The sequence below is a fragment of the Hyperoodon ampullatus genome (genome assembly GCF_949752795.1).
Source record: "Hyperoodon ampullatus genome assembly, chromosome: 1".
Lineage (NCBI taxonomy): Eukaryota > Metazoa > Chordata > Mammalia > Artiodactyla > Ziphiidae > Hyperoodon > Hyperoodon ampullatus.
The window spans coordinates 26,628,876-26,644,733 of NC_136914.1; the positions used below are offsets into that span (position 1 = coordinate 26,628,876).

At 39.7% G+C, this 15,858-nt stretch overlaps 1 protein-coding gene across 1 annotated transcript in view; it reads right to left on the bottom strand.

Moving 5' to 3' along the window:
* LOC307056385 (E3 ISG15--protein ligase HERC5-like) overlaps positions 1-15,858 on the bottom strand; it is a gene marked incomplete at both ends in the record, with an annotated part of 41,684 nt that overhangs the window by 2,968 nt on the left and 22,858 nt on the right. The window contains 7 exons of the mRNA XM_079709157.1: positions 890-960; positions 1,809-1,875; positions 6,742-6,908; positions 7,829-7,972; positions 10,660-10,830; positions 12,387-12,497; positions 13,445-13,558. Of these exons, the coding sequence (XP_079565283.1) occupies positions 890-960; positions 1,809-1,875; positions 6,742-6,908; positions 7,829-7,972; positions 10,660-10,830; positions 12,387-12,497; positions 13,445-13,558 (845 nt within the window). The remainder of the gene's footprint in view (positions 1-889; positions 961-1,808; positions 1,876-6,741; positions 6,909-7,828; positions 7,973-10,659; positions 10,831-12,386; positions 12,498-13,444; positions 13,559-15,858) is intronic.

Sequence of the window (15,858 nt, forward strand, 5' to 3'; positions counted from 1 at the left end):
CAGGTAATATACAAAAGCACATCTAGCTCCACGTTTCCAAATCTAAGTCAAGACTCAAGAGGCCTTTGGACTAAGAGACAAGGGAAGCTCCCTGAGGTGAGCCCAGCACTTAACTTGCAGTTTCTGCCTCTGGGCACATTTGCCAATTCTTTCAGGGAAAGGGGCCAGGCAATCAATGATAATATGGACAAATTGGGGTATAGTCATAAAATATACCAGAGCTAGAAATGTTCTATTTCTTAATCTGAATGCTTATAATTTTGAACTTGTCTGTATGTTATATTATAATACAAAGTTTTTTAAAAATAAAGAATGCTCACTAGATATTTCTTTGCCACTCTGACCAACTATCAGGGGAACGTTCTATAATCGCAAACTCTATGGCTTTAAATGGCATCCCATAAAGTATTGGGAAGTCAAGATACCACAGTAACATCAAATAATATTAACAAAACTGAGCGCCTGCTATGGACCAGACACCACTGTGGACAACTCTAGGCACTGGATAAACAACGGTGAGCAAGACAGACCAAGATCCTGCCATCATGCAGTTCCTCAGAGCTACGGGAAACACCGATAAGGAAACAAGCAAAAATCCTAAAGGTAGGTAATGTGTGACGTGAAAAGAAAAAGTAAAGCTGGGTAAGAGAGAGAGGTCAGTGGTATAATCCTAGACAGGAAGATGAGGGAAGGCCTCTCCAAGAAAGCCATTTCCTTCCCAGCCAGCATACAAACCCTAGGAGACACACATACATACAACATGAACTGACTCTCTGCCTTTTGGGAAAATGATTGAGAAAGGAAAACAATAATTACAAGGAATTTTTAGAGCCCAGTGAAATAAATACAGTGTGTAAACAAAACAAATACTTCATTTCTTTGTACCTACTTGTTAGTCTGGTCGACAGTTATGTGACTTCCATTAGGAATTAAGTCTACATCATTTTTGTCCCAATGCACCTGTAACCACAAATGAACTCAGTATCTCGAAGAGAATCCCGAACAATCTACTATCAACAAAAACACTTTGGAGCATACCTCTTTTCCTCAAACCAGCAAGGTGGTAAAAAATTACCACCGTTATCATGCAGAATGAAAAATAAGTTTCTTAAAGAACTTGAATTATCTATTTTAACTGATCATATTGAATAAATTAATTGGACAATTGCCATATCTCAGTATTCACTTTACACACTACAGACCTAGTATGGTAGATTTGCAAAAAATGGCCATAGATTCCTCCCATTCTGGTATGTACGCAATGTGATTTTGCAACACCTCCCATCAAGAGAGTGAGTCTATCGCTTCAGCTCCTGAGTCCGGGTGTGGCCACGTGAAGTACTTTAGCCGACGGGACCTGACAGGGGCAAAAGCTTGAAGAGCAGCTTGTGTGCCGGGGCCTGCCATCTCCTACTCGCCATAACCCTGCGACCGCTCGTGAAGAAGCCTCAGCTAGCCTACTGGAGGATAAAAGGTCACCAGAACAGAGACAGCTGTTCCAGCAGACACCCCCTGAGCCAACCAGCCTGCTGGCCACCAGGTGTGTAAGCAAGGCCACTGTGGGCCAGGCAGCCCGCCAAGTCTGCCCAGTCCAGACACCCACAGAATTGTGTCTGCTGTTTTAAGCCACTAAGTTTAGGCGTTGTCTGTTACTTAGTAAAATCTAACTGATACACCCAGCTCATGAAAAATGAGGAAGAACACCTTTTGTACTAGCTTAATTCAGTGTGGTTTTTTATTAAAGGTAAGTATAAAAATGGTTAATCAGATTAAATATGAGCTGTAATTTGATTTTTACTGTTACTCACATTAAAATGGATGTCAAATACTTCTCCAAAGTCATTGCCTTCATCATCCAGAAGTGTCTGCAAACTCCTAAAGAACAAATGATTTTATTCTTTAGATGTCAATAATCATGATGGCTAGAAACACCATCTGAAATAAATGTCAAGGGCACGCTTATTCCCAAGGTGGGAGGTCAGGTTCAGTTCACAGAACCTGCTTCTGTGTACTGAGCGTCTAACTCGGGCCAGACCTCAGCCGAAAGTGTGAGATTTGGAGGTTTCTTTGCAATTCTGCAGGCTCCTCACACAATTCCCAGCTCTCTTCCCTCCACCCTATCTGCATTACCCAGTGGCAGCAGGTTCCTATTCAGAAAAGGATCACTAACATGCTTACTGATTCTGAAACTCATTCACACTGGTGTTACCTTTCTTTAAGCTTTTAATAAACATTACTTACAGAATAATCGATTTCCTTTTAATTATCAGGTATCACTTGAAATTTTTAAGAGTGGGTGGGTCAAAGGACCTTCTCTATACCTCCTGTCCCAATATCTTCAAGCTTAAGACAGACCTGAAATTTGACCACCTTAACTGTTTCAAGGCAACTGTGAGAACAGAGGTTACATCAGAATGGAGAGCAGCCTGTCTTTATATTTCCACCTTTATAAAAACTTTTATTTTTCTTAATTTTTCATTTTTTGGCCAGGCCACGTGGCATGCGGGATCTTAGTTTCCCCAACCAGGGATCGAAACTGCATGCCCTGCACTGGAAGCGCGGAGTCTTAGCCACTGGACTGCCAGAGAAGTCCCTATAAATGCTTTTAAAGTAATACACAGCATACTATATTATGTGCTCCCTCACTCATTTATTCATTCAACAAACATTTATTAAGTATCTGGTACGGCAGGGATAAGGGACGTAAAGCTGAGAGTAAGACGTTATTATTGATTAAATCCTGAGACTTATAGGTAAGATACGCTGATAAAAATCTTACTACAGTGCTGTCAGAGATGTGCAGCTAGGAACGATGTAAATGGTACGGGTACAACTTGGGAGAGCTTGGTTAACTCCTTCTGAAGGAATGCGTGTCATCGGGGAAGACCTCTGGGAGAAGGTGGAATCCAAGTTCATTCCTTTTCCCTGCTGGATTTTTTATTACCATATTGTGCCAAAATGTTGGATCCTTTTTTCTTTTTTTTTGGCCATGCCACGTGCCACATGGCTTGTGAGATCTCAGTTCCCAGACCACGGATTGAACCCAGGTCACGGCGGTGAATGTGCCAAGTCCTGACCACTGGACCGGACTGGATCTTTTATTATGGTATCATGATAAAAACAGACCATGTTTTAGTGTGCTTTTGGAGGGCTGAGGGAAAGTAATGCGAACTCAGCTGACAAAACTGGATTCATCATAAACTTGGTTCAAGATACTCTGTCTTCATATGTCCCTGTACAGCACATTTGCTTATTTATGGGTATGTTTATGAAGAACACCTGTGAACCTGACTCCCCAAACAAGAACTAAAACATTGCCAGTATCTTATACCTACCTATAGGGGGTACACCTCCCTTATCCCATTTTTCTACCACCCCCAAAATGTTACACATGTATCTACAGTTTGAAGAGTATCTTTTCTCTTTGCTAAGGTATCTCTTGATGAACAGAGAACTTCTTTCATCTTATTGCAGTTAAATTTATCAATCTTTCCTTTAATGTTGGTATTTTTATGTCCTTCTTGAGAAATCCCAATGGTGAGAAAGATAACTGTCCATATTTTCATCATCGTTGCATTCAATATTTAAGTCCCTTATCCACACAGAGTTGATTCTATTACGTGATGTAAGGTATCTGTTCTCATTTTTTTCCCAGGTGCATTAATTGAACAGTACTTCTGTTCCCACTGATCTAATATACTACCTCTAACAAAGCGCCATGTGTATAAGGGTCAGGTTCTATGCTCTCCTGTACCATTGGAAAGCTTGCACCAATATCATACTGCCTTAATTAATACAGCTTTCTAATGACTCTTGACATCCGGTAAGCCAAGTTCCCCATTCTTATTCACCTTGCAAATTATTTTTGGCTATTCCTGGCCCCTTGTTCATCCATATAAATTTTAAATCAGCCTTTTTTTTTTTTTTTTTAAGCCTGCTGGGATTCAAATAGGAGTTTTATTGAATATAGAGATCAGGGATTCTCAAAGCATAACCAAGACCAACAACTCCTGGGAATCCCCGAGGCCTTTACAGGGGGGTCCACAAGGTCAAAACTAATTTCATACTACTACTAAGATGTTACTTGCCTCCTTCACACTCTGTCATGAGTACAGAACAGAGTTTTCCAGAGGCTACATGATAGCTAACAGAATGAGCGTGTATTCCTCTATTTAAAACATTTATCACTTTTAATTTCTAATATTATAAACACTGACAAATGTAACCGATATAAGTAAAAGCTCTTTGGGGTCCTCTCTTAATTTTTAAGCGAGTCTTAAGTCTAAAAGTTTGAGAAATGCTAATATGGATTTAGTGATCTTTATTCAGTTTATGTAGATTAAGTTATTTAGTTTATTAAATCTTCTTAGGCATAAGCGTTATTTATGTCATTTTCAATGTTTTCAGTAAAAAATAACAAATTTATCTACTCCTTTCCAAATTTGGTGCTTTCAATATTTTTTTCCTTATCTTATTAGTATCGTAAGTGTAACGGTTAATAGTTGGATTCTGGAGCCAGTGTCTGTGTTCCAACCTTAGTTCTGTCGCTATGGGATCTGGGGCAAGTTACCTAACTTCCTTCCCTTTCAGTTTCCTCATCTGTAAAATAGGGGTAATAATAATAACAGAATCATACTACTGTTCTCATTCTGTTAGAAATCCCCATAGTATTCTATTGCATAAATATACCAAAAACATTAATTCCTAGGTAGTCTACATATTATAAACTATCTAATACAATGTGCATGAGCAGACATATTTGCATGACTGCCTATTTCTGAATGTGTAATGTCTAGAGGTAGAAATGCTGGGTCAAAGCAGCAAACATTTTTTTTTTATTCTAAGCACAGTAGTCCCCTCTTAGCCATGGTTTTGCTTTCCAAAGTTTCAGTTATCTGTGGTCTACTGCAATTTGAAAATATTAAATGGAAAACTGCAGAATAATTCATCAGTTTTAAACTGCAGGCCGTACTGAGCAGTATGATGCCGTCTCACACCACCCCTCTTTGTGCGGTATGCACATCATCCCTTTGTCTGGCGTATCCCACCTGTTGGTCATTCAGTAGCTGCCTCATGACCACTGTGGTATCACAGTGCTTGCATCCACGCAACCCTTATTTTACTTAATGACGGCCCCAAAGAGCAAGAGCAGTGATGCTGGCAATTCGGATGGGCCCAAGAGAAGCCATAAACTGTATGCTTTAAGTGAAAAGGTGAAAGTTCTCAACTTAATAAGGAAAGAAAAAAATCAGATGCTGAGGTTGCTAGGATCTACAGTATGAAAGAATCTTCTATCTGGGAAACTGTAAAGAAGAAAAAAGAAATTCATGCTGGTTTGATCTTGCACCTCAAACTGCAAAAGTTATGGCCACAGTGCATGATAAGTGCTTAGATAGGATGGAAAAGGCATTAGATTTCCTCAGTAAGACATCCTGAGAGAGGGAAACCACATTCATATAACTTTTATTACAGTATATTATTATAATTGTCCTATTTTATTATCAGTTACTGTTAATCTCATCATGTGCCAAATTTATAAATAAAGTTTTATCCTAAGTATGTACGTATAGGAAAAGACACGGTATATACAGCATTCGGTACTATCTACTGTTTCAGGGACCCACTGGAGGGCCTGGAACGCGTCTCCTGCAGACAAGGGGGAACATTGTGCTGCCATACTGCTCGCTGACAAGGAGTTACCAATTCACAATTCCACTCACAATTCTTGAAATCAGAGTGAACCTTTTCCCAAATCCTTGCTGACACTACACATCATCAGTATTTCCAACCACTGTCAATGTGAAGTCCATATTAGCCTCTCACTTTAATATGCATTCCATGATCACTTACTTTATGATTATCCACGATCATCTTAATTTATGAACCATGTCTATTGCTTCCCTTGTAGGTTACTTTCTTGTATACTCTGTCAATTTTTCTTATGGATGTGCAGGAACACTTTACTCAGCAGGGATATTAACCCTTTCTATTATATGTTACCAATGTTTTGTGAGGTGGTGGCTTGTCTTTTAACTGAGAAATAAGTTTTCATTTTAAAGACGATGACACAAAACAACTTCTAAAGTAAACATCAGGACTTCCCTGGTGGCACAGTGGCTAAGAATCCGCCTGCCAATGCAGGGGACACGGGTTCGAGCCCTGGTCCGGGAAGATCCCACATGCCATGGAGCAACTAAGCCCGTGAGCCATGGCTGCTGAGCCTGCGTGCCTAGAGCCCGTGCTCTGCAACAAGAGAAGCCACCACAATGAGAAGCCCGCGCACTGCAACGAAGAGTAGCCCCCGCTCGCCACAACTAGAGAAAGCCTGCGCGCAGCGACGAAGATCCAACACAGCCAAAAATCAATAAATTAAAAAAAAAAAAAAAAAAACTTTGGAAAACACGTCTCTTTAACATAAATAAATAAATGAAATGAAATGAAATAAAATAAGCATCACTTGCAGGTTTTGCACCAAGGTGTAACCTGTGCTCTGTCACGACTGTCTCTACTCAAATAAACCAATGGTTAATGCAAACAGTGAGGACTGGCTACACGAAAAACCAACTTTTCTTAATTTTAGAAAGTTAAATTATTATCTAACAATTTGACAAAGTTAGAAGCAGTTTAAAATACCCAAAATGCTACTATTGAACATGAAAATACTATTGGAATGTGTGTGCTTAAATATTTATCTAAATATATGTTAGACAGGGTTCTGAAAAAGGAACTATGTTAACTTACTTTCCCAAAACAGGACTGAGTTCTTTCAAGTCTTCTAATGATGGCGCTTGGTCCAAAAGTTTCTTAAACAGAGCCAGTGGGAAAGGGATGTTGGCAACATTGCAACTGAATAGGCAGAGACCACACAGAACCCCAAAGAAGAAATATCTCTTCTTCTCAAATTTAGGCTGAAAAGAGGAAAAAAAAAAAAAAAACCTTAACGTATTATGAATCTTTACCAGTACAATGGAATATTTATATTAGGTAAACCATTTCTCGCCTTTCACAAAATCAAATCACCGATTAAAACCAAAAATCTTGAGATAAGAATACTTAGGGTTTATATTCAATTATTAAGTCAATTTAAATCCCTGCCACAGTTTTGGTTACTGAAAGCATTAATAGTATGGGGGTGAGGAGATAGGAGAGATGTTGTTTAGGCGGAAAAGCTGCAATGAGTAGCAAATTAATCCTAGAGTTCAAATGCACAGTATAGTGAGTATGGGTAACAATACTGTATTACAATCATCAAATTTGCTATAGTACTAGACCTTAATTATCCACCACTAAAAAGAAACAATTATGAGATGTGATAAAGGTGCTAATTACCACTACAATGGCAATCATACTATAATATAAATATATCAAATCAACATGTGGTACACCTTAAATTTATACAATGTTATATGTCAAATATATTTCAATAAAAAATAAACGTATTAACAGGAATAGAAACACATTAGGCTCAGTAATCCTTATCAACAAAGTTTTTGCAATTTCTTTTCATAGGCTTTATCTTCAAATTCATTGGGAAAACAGAACAAAGAATGAGTGCCTAAGAAAGGAAGGGTTCATTTTTACCTATACATTCTAGAAATGGTCAATACATATATATTGCTTAAATTCTCTTGTGTGGACTTGGGAACCCAGGGAAAGAGGACACCCATTTTAGAGCAAATAATCACCCTTTTAGAATTAAAAGTTATCTCCATAATTACATCAATATTTCCTCTCCTAAAATACAACAGTGTAGACAACCTAATTTTCTATGGTATATCCCCATACCTTTTCTCTCAGGAAACACCTACACCAAGAAAAGAGGACTTACCTTGACAGGAAACCACATGTAGGAAGCCTCTTCAGGATATGTGAACATCCCATATTCTGGCCGGGTCATTTCTTCAAAGAGACAATCGAAAAACTCTGCTCTGACTCCTCCATAGTCATATCCAATTTCTCCACTAAATGAAACCTAAAGAAACAGAGCAAATAATGCCTCACTTCCAGAGCTCTGTACTGCTACGCATTAAATCTCGTTTAATAACTATTTATAGTGGACCCAAGTATTTGGGAGGTACTGGGGTAAGCAAATTACTTGTGTTAGTGTATTGAATTTTCTTACTAATTCTAGGAGGCTAATGAGGCTTCAAGAATTTAAATAACTTTCCCAAGGTTATACAGCTGCTAAGACTTTTTTTTTTATAAATTTATTTATTTTATTTATTTTTATTTTTGGCTGTGTTGGGTCTTTGTTGCTGTGCACGGGCTTTCTCTAGTTGCGGTGAGCGGGGGCTGCTCTTCGTTGCGGTGCGTGGGCTTCTCACTGCGGTGGCTTCTCTTGTTGCAGAGCACGGGCTCTAGAACGCAGGCTCAGTAGCTGTGGCTTGCGGGCTTAGTTGCTCCGCGGCATGTGGGATCTTCCTGCACCAGGGCTTGAACCCGTGTCCCCTGTACTGGCAGGCGTATTCTTAACCGCTGCGTCACCAGGGAAGTCCCCAGCTGCTGAGACTTAATCCTACGGGTGACAAACCTGAGAGCCTGAAGTCTTCACCACTAAACTGACCTAAATGGGCATCATTTTTATAATCATCAGGTACATTAAGTGTAATGAAAATAAACATAAAGAAATCATAAATATCAGAATGTTCAGAAAAACTGAAAAAACAAAGCACACATATTTATTGGCTTGGCTGTTGATTCCATAAGGAGGCAGCATCCCAGCTGTGACACCAATCCCTCCTCAAGATGATTCTATTATAAGCCATGTTTGCTCTTTCAATTACTTGCTCTGTTCCTTTCTGCCTTTCCTTCGTGGAATCCTTCACTTCAGTTTACAAATATGTTAAGGTCTCCCTTATCCTTAAAAGAAAAAAAAAAATCTCAACACCATTGTTTCCAGTACAGACAATACTGGCTTCCTCTACTCTAGGTTGCCAAATTTTGGAGATTAATGTACACCAACTTCTAAACTCGTTTCTCTACTTAAATGCTTCTCTCCAAGAGGACCAAGAATCTGTGAATCCCCAATTCCAAGGACTTGAGTTTCTCATGTCTCATCTTGATTTCACCCACTCATTTTACACTTCTGGCCACCTCCTCTTTCTTCACACTCTTTTCTCCCTTGCTTTCTCTTATGAAGCACTATTTAAGCTTTCATTTCTCACTTCTTTTTCATGCTGCTTTAATACCAGAAATTCCTGCGGCTCTGTGCTGGCACTTCTATCCTTTCTCTTACCCTGCCCCTTTATATGGGCAAGCTCCTTAACCTCACAAAGTGTGTTTTCCCATGAGATCATCAAAGAGAGTAAATGGGATAACACAGGTAAAATGTCTCACACAGTCTGGAAAATAGTAGTTGCTTATCAAACGTTACCTAAATTTTTTAAATGGATGAATGAAATATAAAAGTGGAACTAAAATAACTGAGTGGACTGGCTGGCTGACACAGTTTAGAGTCAAAATGAGTTCACTAGATATTTTTTTTTTTTTTTTTTTTGCGGTACGCGGGCCTCTCACTGCTGTGGCCTCTCCCGTTGTGGAGCACAGGCTCCGGACGCACAGGCTCAGCGGCCATGGCTCACGGGCCCAGCCGCTCTGCGGCATGTGGGATCTTCCCGGACCAGGGCACGAACCCGTGTCCCCTGCATCGGCAGGCGGATTCCCAACCACTGCGCCACCAGGGAAGCCCGAGTTCACTAGATTTTAAAAAATTATCTATGTGCAAAAATACACAGAAATGCCAACTCTAACTGCAAACTCCATACTTTTAGAATAGTATCTTGAGCTTTGGTCAAGTCAATCATTCTTTAATCTGAGTAGGGCAAGTGATAAACTAACGTCTCAAATCAAAAACACTCTAATAAATATTATCAGGAAAATCCTGACTTGTCTTAATTAGAAAGTCTAGAGCCTGATGGTTGGGCTGAAATCCTGGCTCTGATACTTATCAGTTGTCTCACCCTGGGATAAGTTACCTCATGGTTCTGCACCTCAGTTTCCCCATCTGTAAAAGGAGGGAAAAACAGAACCTCCTACACAGTGTGGTTCGAAGGGTTACAAAAGTGTAAAGTTTTTACAGTAGTTCCTGGCATAAGGAAAACATTCATTAGATCTTCTAGTCATTATTATTCTGTGTCGAATATCTATTAGTAAGACAAGTTATACAGTAGCTAAACCAAAGATCATTATTAATGAATATTCAGGACATGGTGATATCTACAATTATACCCTCAAAAAACTATGTAGTCAATAAAGAGAATGTTCTCTCTTCAACAAAGCAATCTGGGCTCCCGCAGGAGAGCAGAAACAAACTCTCGATTCTCCTCTGGGTCAACCCCATCTCACTGGAACCTTTAAAAGGTGATGACCAGCCAGGCTTGGTCAAGCCTCATGAGGGAATGGACCTCTTAGGGCTAGTACTGGGCTATCTACCTGATCAGGTTGGGGCGAGGACGACCACTTCACCTGCTGCTCGTTAGCCAGACTGTACTGACAGCTCTCACCTGGAATTCACAGGTAACTGGGGAAAACTAGGGGAACTCCAATACAGATAACCCCAGCGGAAAAAGGAGATAATTCCCTCTCTGTAAGGCCCGTTATTACATTCTTTTATGTTTTCTGTCTTAGCAGCAAAAACATTAAGTAAGAATTATACTTTACCCGTAACTCCTTCCTCAAATCTTCATTCTCAAACTTATTTAGCTGATTCAAAACATCCTCAATCAAGTAATTCCTTCTGACTCTTAGATTAAAGGTGGGCAGTAAAGCAAATTCAGACCCTTCTTGTTCCACAAAGCCAGCCAACCTCATATAAGCTCGCAATCTTTTCTCCTGGGAAAAGAAAAATGTTTCACTTCATTTCACTGTTTGCTCTAAGTAGAAATTTACGAAGTAGAATAAACCGGTTCAGTTTATTATACGCACGTGCCACAAACATTTATGAAAAGAGCCCTATATACACCCCTGAAGACAGGCTATATATTCAGTATTCACCCCCAGTGAGCAGAAGATACATGAGACATAGGAAATGAAAAGCTTTGTGGGGCTGATTTGGGTGAGCAGGAACGTGACCAACCGCGGGCTCCTCTGGACCGCTGTATCCCATCAACACAATTATGAACGCTTCAGGGACCGACTGACGATCGTCAACAGGCTGACAGACTGACGAGTGAGCCCGAAGCAGTGAGCTGAAACCTAGTATTCTCATCAGGAAGAGAAGTTCAGACGTTTAGAAAAGAAGCCTGCTGCAGGAAAAGTGCAGGATGAAAGACCTCTCTAAAGATATCCTTTTCCAGGAGGAAAACTCAGACAAGAGATTTTAGGGGACAGATAATCTACAAAGTTACCATGAGAGAGACAGACCCACAGACTGACAGACACACAGACCATCCATCTGGAACCAAATGGCAATTTGGGATCATTAACGTCTATGTCTCTCAGCAAAACAGAGAGAAATCAAACACCAGTTCTATAAAAAAAATTACCGGAAGCTTGTTTAAAATCAAGAGAGAAGAGTTACAGAGTTGAAGCAAAATAAAGTTCTCGTATCTTTTTTCTTTCCATTTTCCTCTGTTAAATATTTCATTAATGGTCTTACTTGGAACTTATAAATCAATTTCCTATTTTATTTTATTATGGCAACTGCATTATGTAAAGGTATCTACTTTTATGACATAGATTTGAATATTATTCATGCACATAGGTATACAGATGCATATATAAGCATAAAAGTGACAACAAGTGCTAACACTTTTGGGCACTTTGTGAGAGGCACTGTTCTAAATGCTTTACCTATATCAACAAATTTAATCCTTATAAAAATGCAATGAGGTACATCTTCTGAGGCATTTTCAAGTGTACAATTTTAAGTTCAAAACCCCTTGCTGGATACGCTGACAAACAGAACCAAGTCAGCTGATGACAGTAAGTACATCTGGATGGGAAATACTTTGCACAAGCCTTTATTAGGGCATGATCACAGAGTACCAGCCATTTCTCTGGGTCTGAATTTCAAGAATCCTCTGTCACCTCTGTTCCCACTACTATGTTTTCCCATTAGATTGGACCTTCTTATGTACTGGTGCTAATCCCAATCAAGCCCACGTCTGCCGTGCGTCTTTGAGTACCATTCAGAAGACTACCGGCGCCAACCTCAAGGCAAAAGCCCTACAGCTAGGCCCGAGCTCTGTCCTTTGCTACTGAGGACCTAATATGCCTCAAGGCCAACCCAACTCAAATTGTGACAGTCTCTCTAGCCTTCTTCATTAGAGTATAAGCTGCTTGAATTTTCACCAGTGGGTGGCTCCCTTATCACTCCTCTATTATACATTGGAAAAGATACTCATCATTTGATTTGCTAATGAAAACAAAGAAATAGGCAGGCATACCTGTATTTTTAAACGCGAGTCTGCATACAGTAGTTTAACTTTCGACAGAATATTAAAGATAAATGGAAAATGACTGAATATGACAGGACAGTGGATGTCCAGTGAAGTGTCCTAAAAATGGAAATGACAACAATTTTGATAAATGAAAGGACAGAGAAATCTTATGCCTTACTTCTTAGCCTTAAAGCCCTGATGGTTTCAGGTCTCAGTACTTATAGCCAAAGCAATCCAAAATGCTGGTCAGTAGTGCTCAGATATATAAAATTCTAAGAAAATGTTTTATATATATCAATGAAAGGTATATAAGCCTAGTATTTTCAGTACTCATTTAATTTCACCATTAATCATAAACTCTGGACATTTTCCCAAGGAGTCTGTTCTGCTGCCACCTGCACTTCTGAAACGTGAAATTAGTTCAGATGCATTTGGTAAGCAGGGGAGTGACAGAATGTAGATAGCTGGTTAGCTCAGACAAGATTTTTCCCAGGCAAAGGATGATGTGCTAGGAGTAGAATTAGAACCTTCAGAGAAAAGGAGAAAAAAAATCTCAGATTACCTGCTGAGCTGGCAGCAAGAGCCCTTTAGCTTTATTTTAAGAAAATGAAAAAGGAGTACTTACATGCAGGGAACCCTCCCCAAAGTTACAGCCCTATCCTGCTGGCTCCTGGTGAGCCAGCGAGCCTCCTATACCTACCTTAAGAGCAAAGCTCCACTCCCATAGGTGTTATCTCAGTACCACCCGTCCTCTAATCAGGGTGTGGAGAGATTTCTACCCTTCGGTTTTTGTGCATTTTTCATCTCGAGGCACTGTCCACAAGCTGCTTGCCTGGTTGATCTGAGCTATCCCCCCAGGCAGGAAGCACTTTTCTGTCAGTGTTCTGGCTACAAAACTGCATTGGTTTTGAGGGGTCTGCCTTGCTTTTCCCATAAGCCCTGCTATTTCTATTGGGCAATTTTGCAGAGTACAGGAAGTTTTGGAAATTCGTACAAAGTTACAGAACGAGTGCCTGTATTAACTTAGCGACAATCAATATCCTCTTTAAATATGCCATACTTACTGTGTTCATTTTCCAGATGAGCCTTCTGTATGCATCTTCACAAAAATCAAGCAAGTGTGTGAGTTCATTTACTTTGAAGATATTTTCAGGCAGCTGACATTTAGTCTGGTTTACCTTAAATAAAATACCACCTGTGAGAAAGTTCTTTATATAAAGACAATTTTGCTTAATGGCTATAAATTAGATTATCAGAATAAACAGCAAGTTAAACATACTTTTAATAACCAGAATTAAGTTCTATCCAATTCCCCCACTGCCAAAGCCCCAAACTTTCAGGAGCATAAAGAATACCTATGATTTAACAGTAGAAATTGATGGTATGATGAAAAACTTCTAATTACTTTTAATCCATAGAAAAGTTTTAAAGAAACTCAAGTGCAAAGAAAAATACAGTGTAATATGAATCCAAACTACTCTGGGGCCCAATACTTCATGTCATGTTCTTTCTTTCTCTTTCTTTGCGGGGGGCGGTTGCCGCACTGCGCAGCTTGCAGGATCTTAGTTCCCCGACCAGTGCCACCGCACGGGGATGCTGTTTCATCCCTGTGACTAGGATCCCCAGGACCCTGCTGATCTCAGCCTTGCACTGTCAAGAGCCTCAGCAGCCTCAGAGTCATGGAGAAAGAGGGTACGCCATCTTCGTGGATTCTTCTGGATGTGTGTGTGGGGGGAGCTTGACAAACATTCTGACGTTGCCTGTTAAGAGTCAAAGGACAAAGCAGGATCCCTTCAAGATTTCTTCCGTTGCTGCTTCAGTATTTCTAGGAATTCTCTTTGTAAGTGGCAAGCTCATTACAATACACTTTCCCTGAGCTCTTCAGTAAACTGCTCAATTTTTCAAGACCTGGAATTATTTTTTTGATTGATCTTTCACTTTTATATAAAACCTTTAAAAACAGCCAAGAGCAGGCATCACTTTTCAGCAGTAGGGCAGACTTTTTTTTTAAGCAGTTTGATAGATTAGGCACTTTGATTCACTGAAAACAACCATAAACCAACATTTTTGGATGGAATAATCAGGTCAAAAACTAAGGGAAGGTGGCATTTCCCTTGAGAGTATCTGCCAAACCTGGTGAACCTGAACTTCAGTTTCAATGGCTGAGACTGAGAAAAGGAGACAAAGCCCAGACTCTGTTCAAATTAGGGAACCTTGCTTCATAAATCTGGGACCCAAAAGGGCTACCATTAGAGTGAACCAGGGTAACCTAGAAATGAACAAGCTCTTTCCCCCACTCCTGCATCAACCCATCCCCACCTTGACTCCAAGACCATGAGGCAAACTGTAGTTAAGATGGTGCTGGATGTTGATAGTTTGCATCTACCAACCTGAACCCCCAGTCTATCCCTCTCTCCCTCCCCCTCCCCCTTGGCAACCACAAGTCTGTCCTCTACGTCTGTGAGTCTGTTTCTGTTTTGTAGATAAGTTCATTTGAGACTGGCACAACATTGTAAATCAACTATACTTCAATTAAAAAAAAAATAATAAGATACATAAGTCACGGGGTGTAAGGTACACAGGGAAAATAGTCAGTATTTTATAATAACTTTGTATGGCATGTAATCTATAGAGGTATCAAATCACTATGCTGTACACCTGAAACTAATATAAGTCAACTATACTTCAATAAATAAATTTAAAAATTTTTAATTAAAAAAAATGGTGCTGGCATTGGGGGAAAAAGGTCGCCTATAGAATTTGTCATTACAAAAGCACTCTCCTGAAAATTCACACACCAGATTCATACCACCTGGAGATCTAAAAAGCCTCAGGCCAAAATTTCAATCTTTATATTAAATGCTAATTTTTAAAGACTCATTTAATAGTACCAAACTGCTGGTGTCGCCAGGAGCCTGGCAGAAGCAAATTCTCCCTGAAAAGACCCAGCCCTTAAAGAATTCCAAAAGATAAAAGTTCCAAGGGAAATGTGCGTGGGCGCGTGCACACACACGCACACACACACACAGTCACAAAATACATGATAATGAAGGAGCCATGAGGAAGATTCAGCAGAAACTAAAGACAGCAAAAACTGACCTGCAAAGACTTCAGATACCCAGAAATTATAAATAATGACCAAGAAAAAAAAATTAAAGAACCGATGAGAACTTCCAGAAGTGAAAAACATACTACTAGAAATAAAAGTCAAAAGACAGTTTTAATAGCAGACAAAAATCACTGAAAAGCGAATTCATGAACAGGAAGATAGGGCTGAAGAAATCATCCAGAATGGGGTACAAAGAGACAAACAGACGGAAATTATGACAGGACGATTAAGAGACATGGATGACAGAGCGAGAAGATCTAACATACAAAATAAGTAGAATTTCAGGAGGAGAGAGTCAATACTTGTTTTGAATTAAAACGTGTAACAACTTAGAAATGGAGGGAACGTCCTTTTACCTAGAAAGATTAT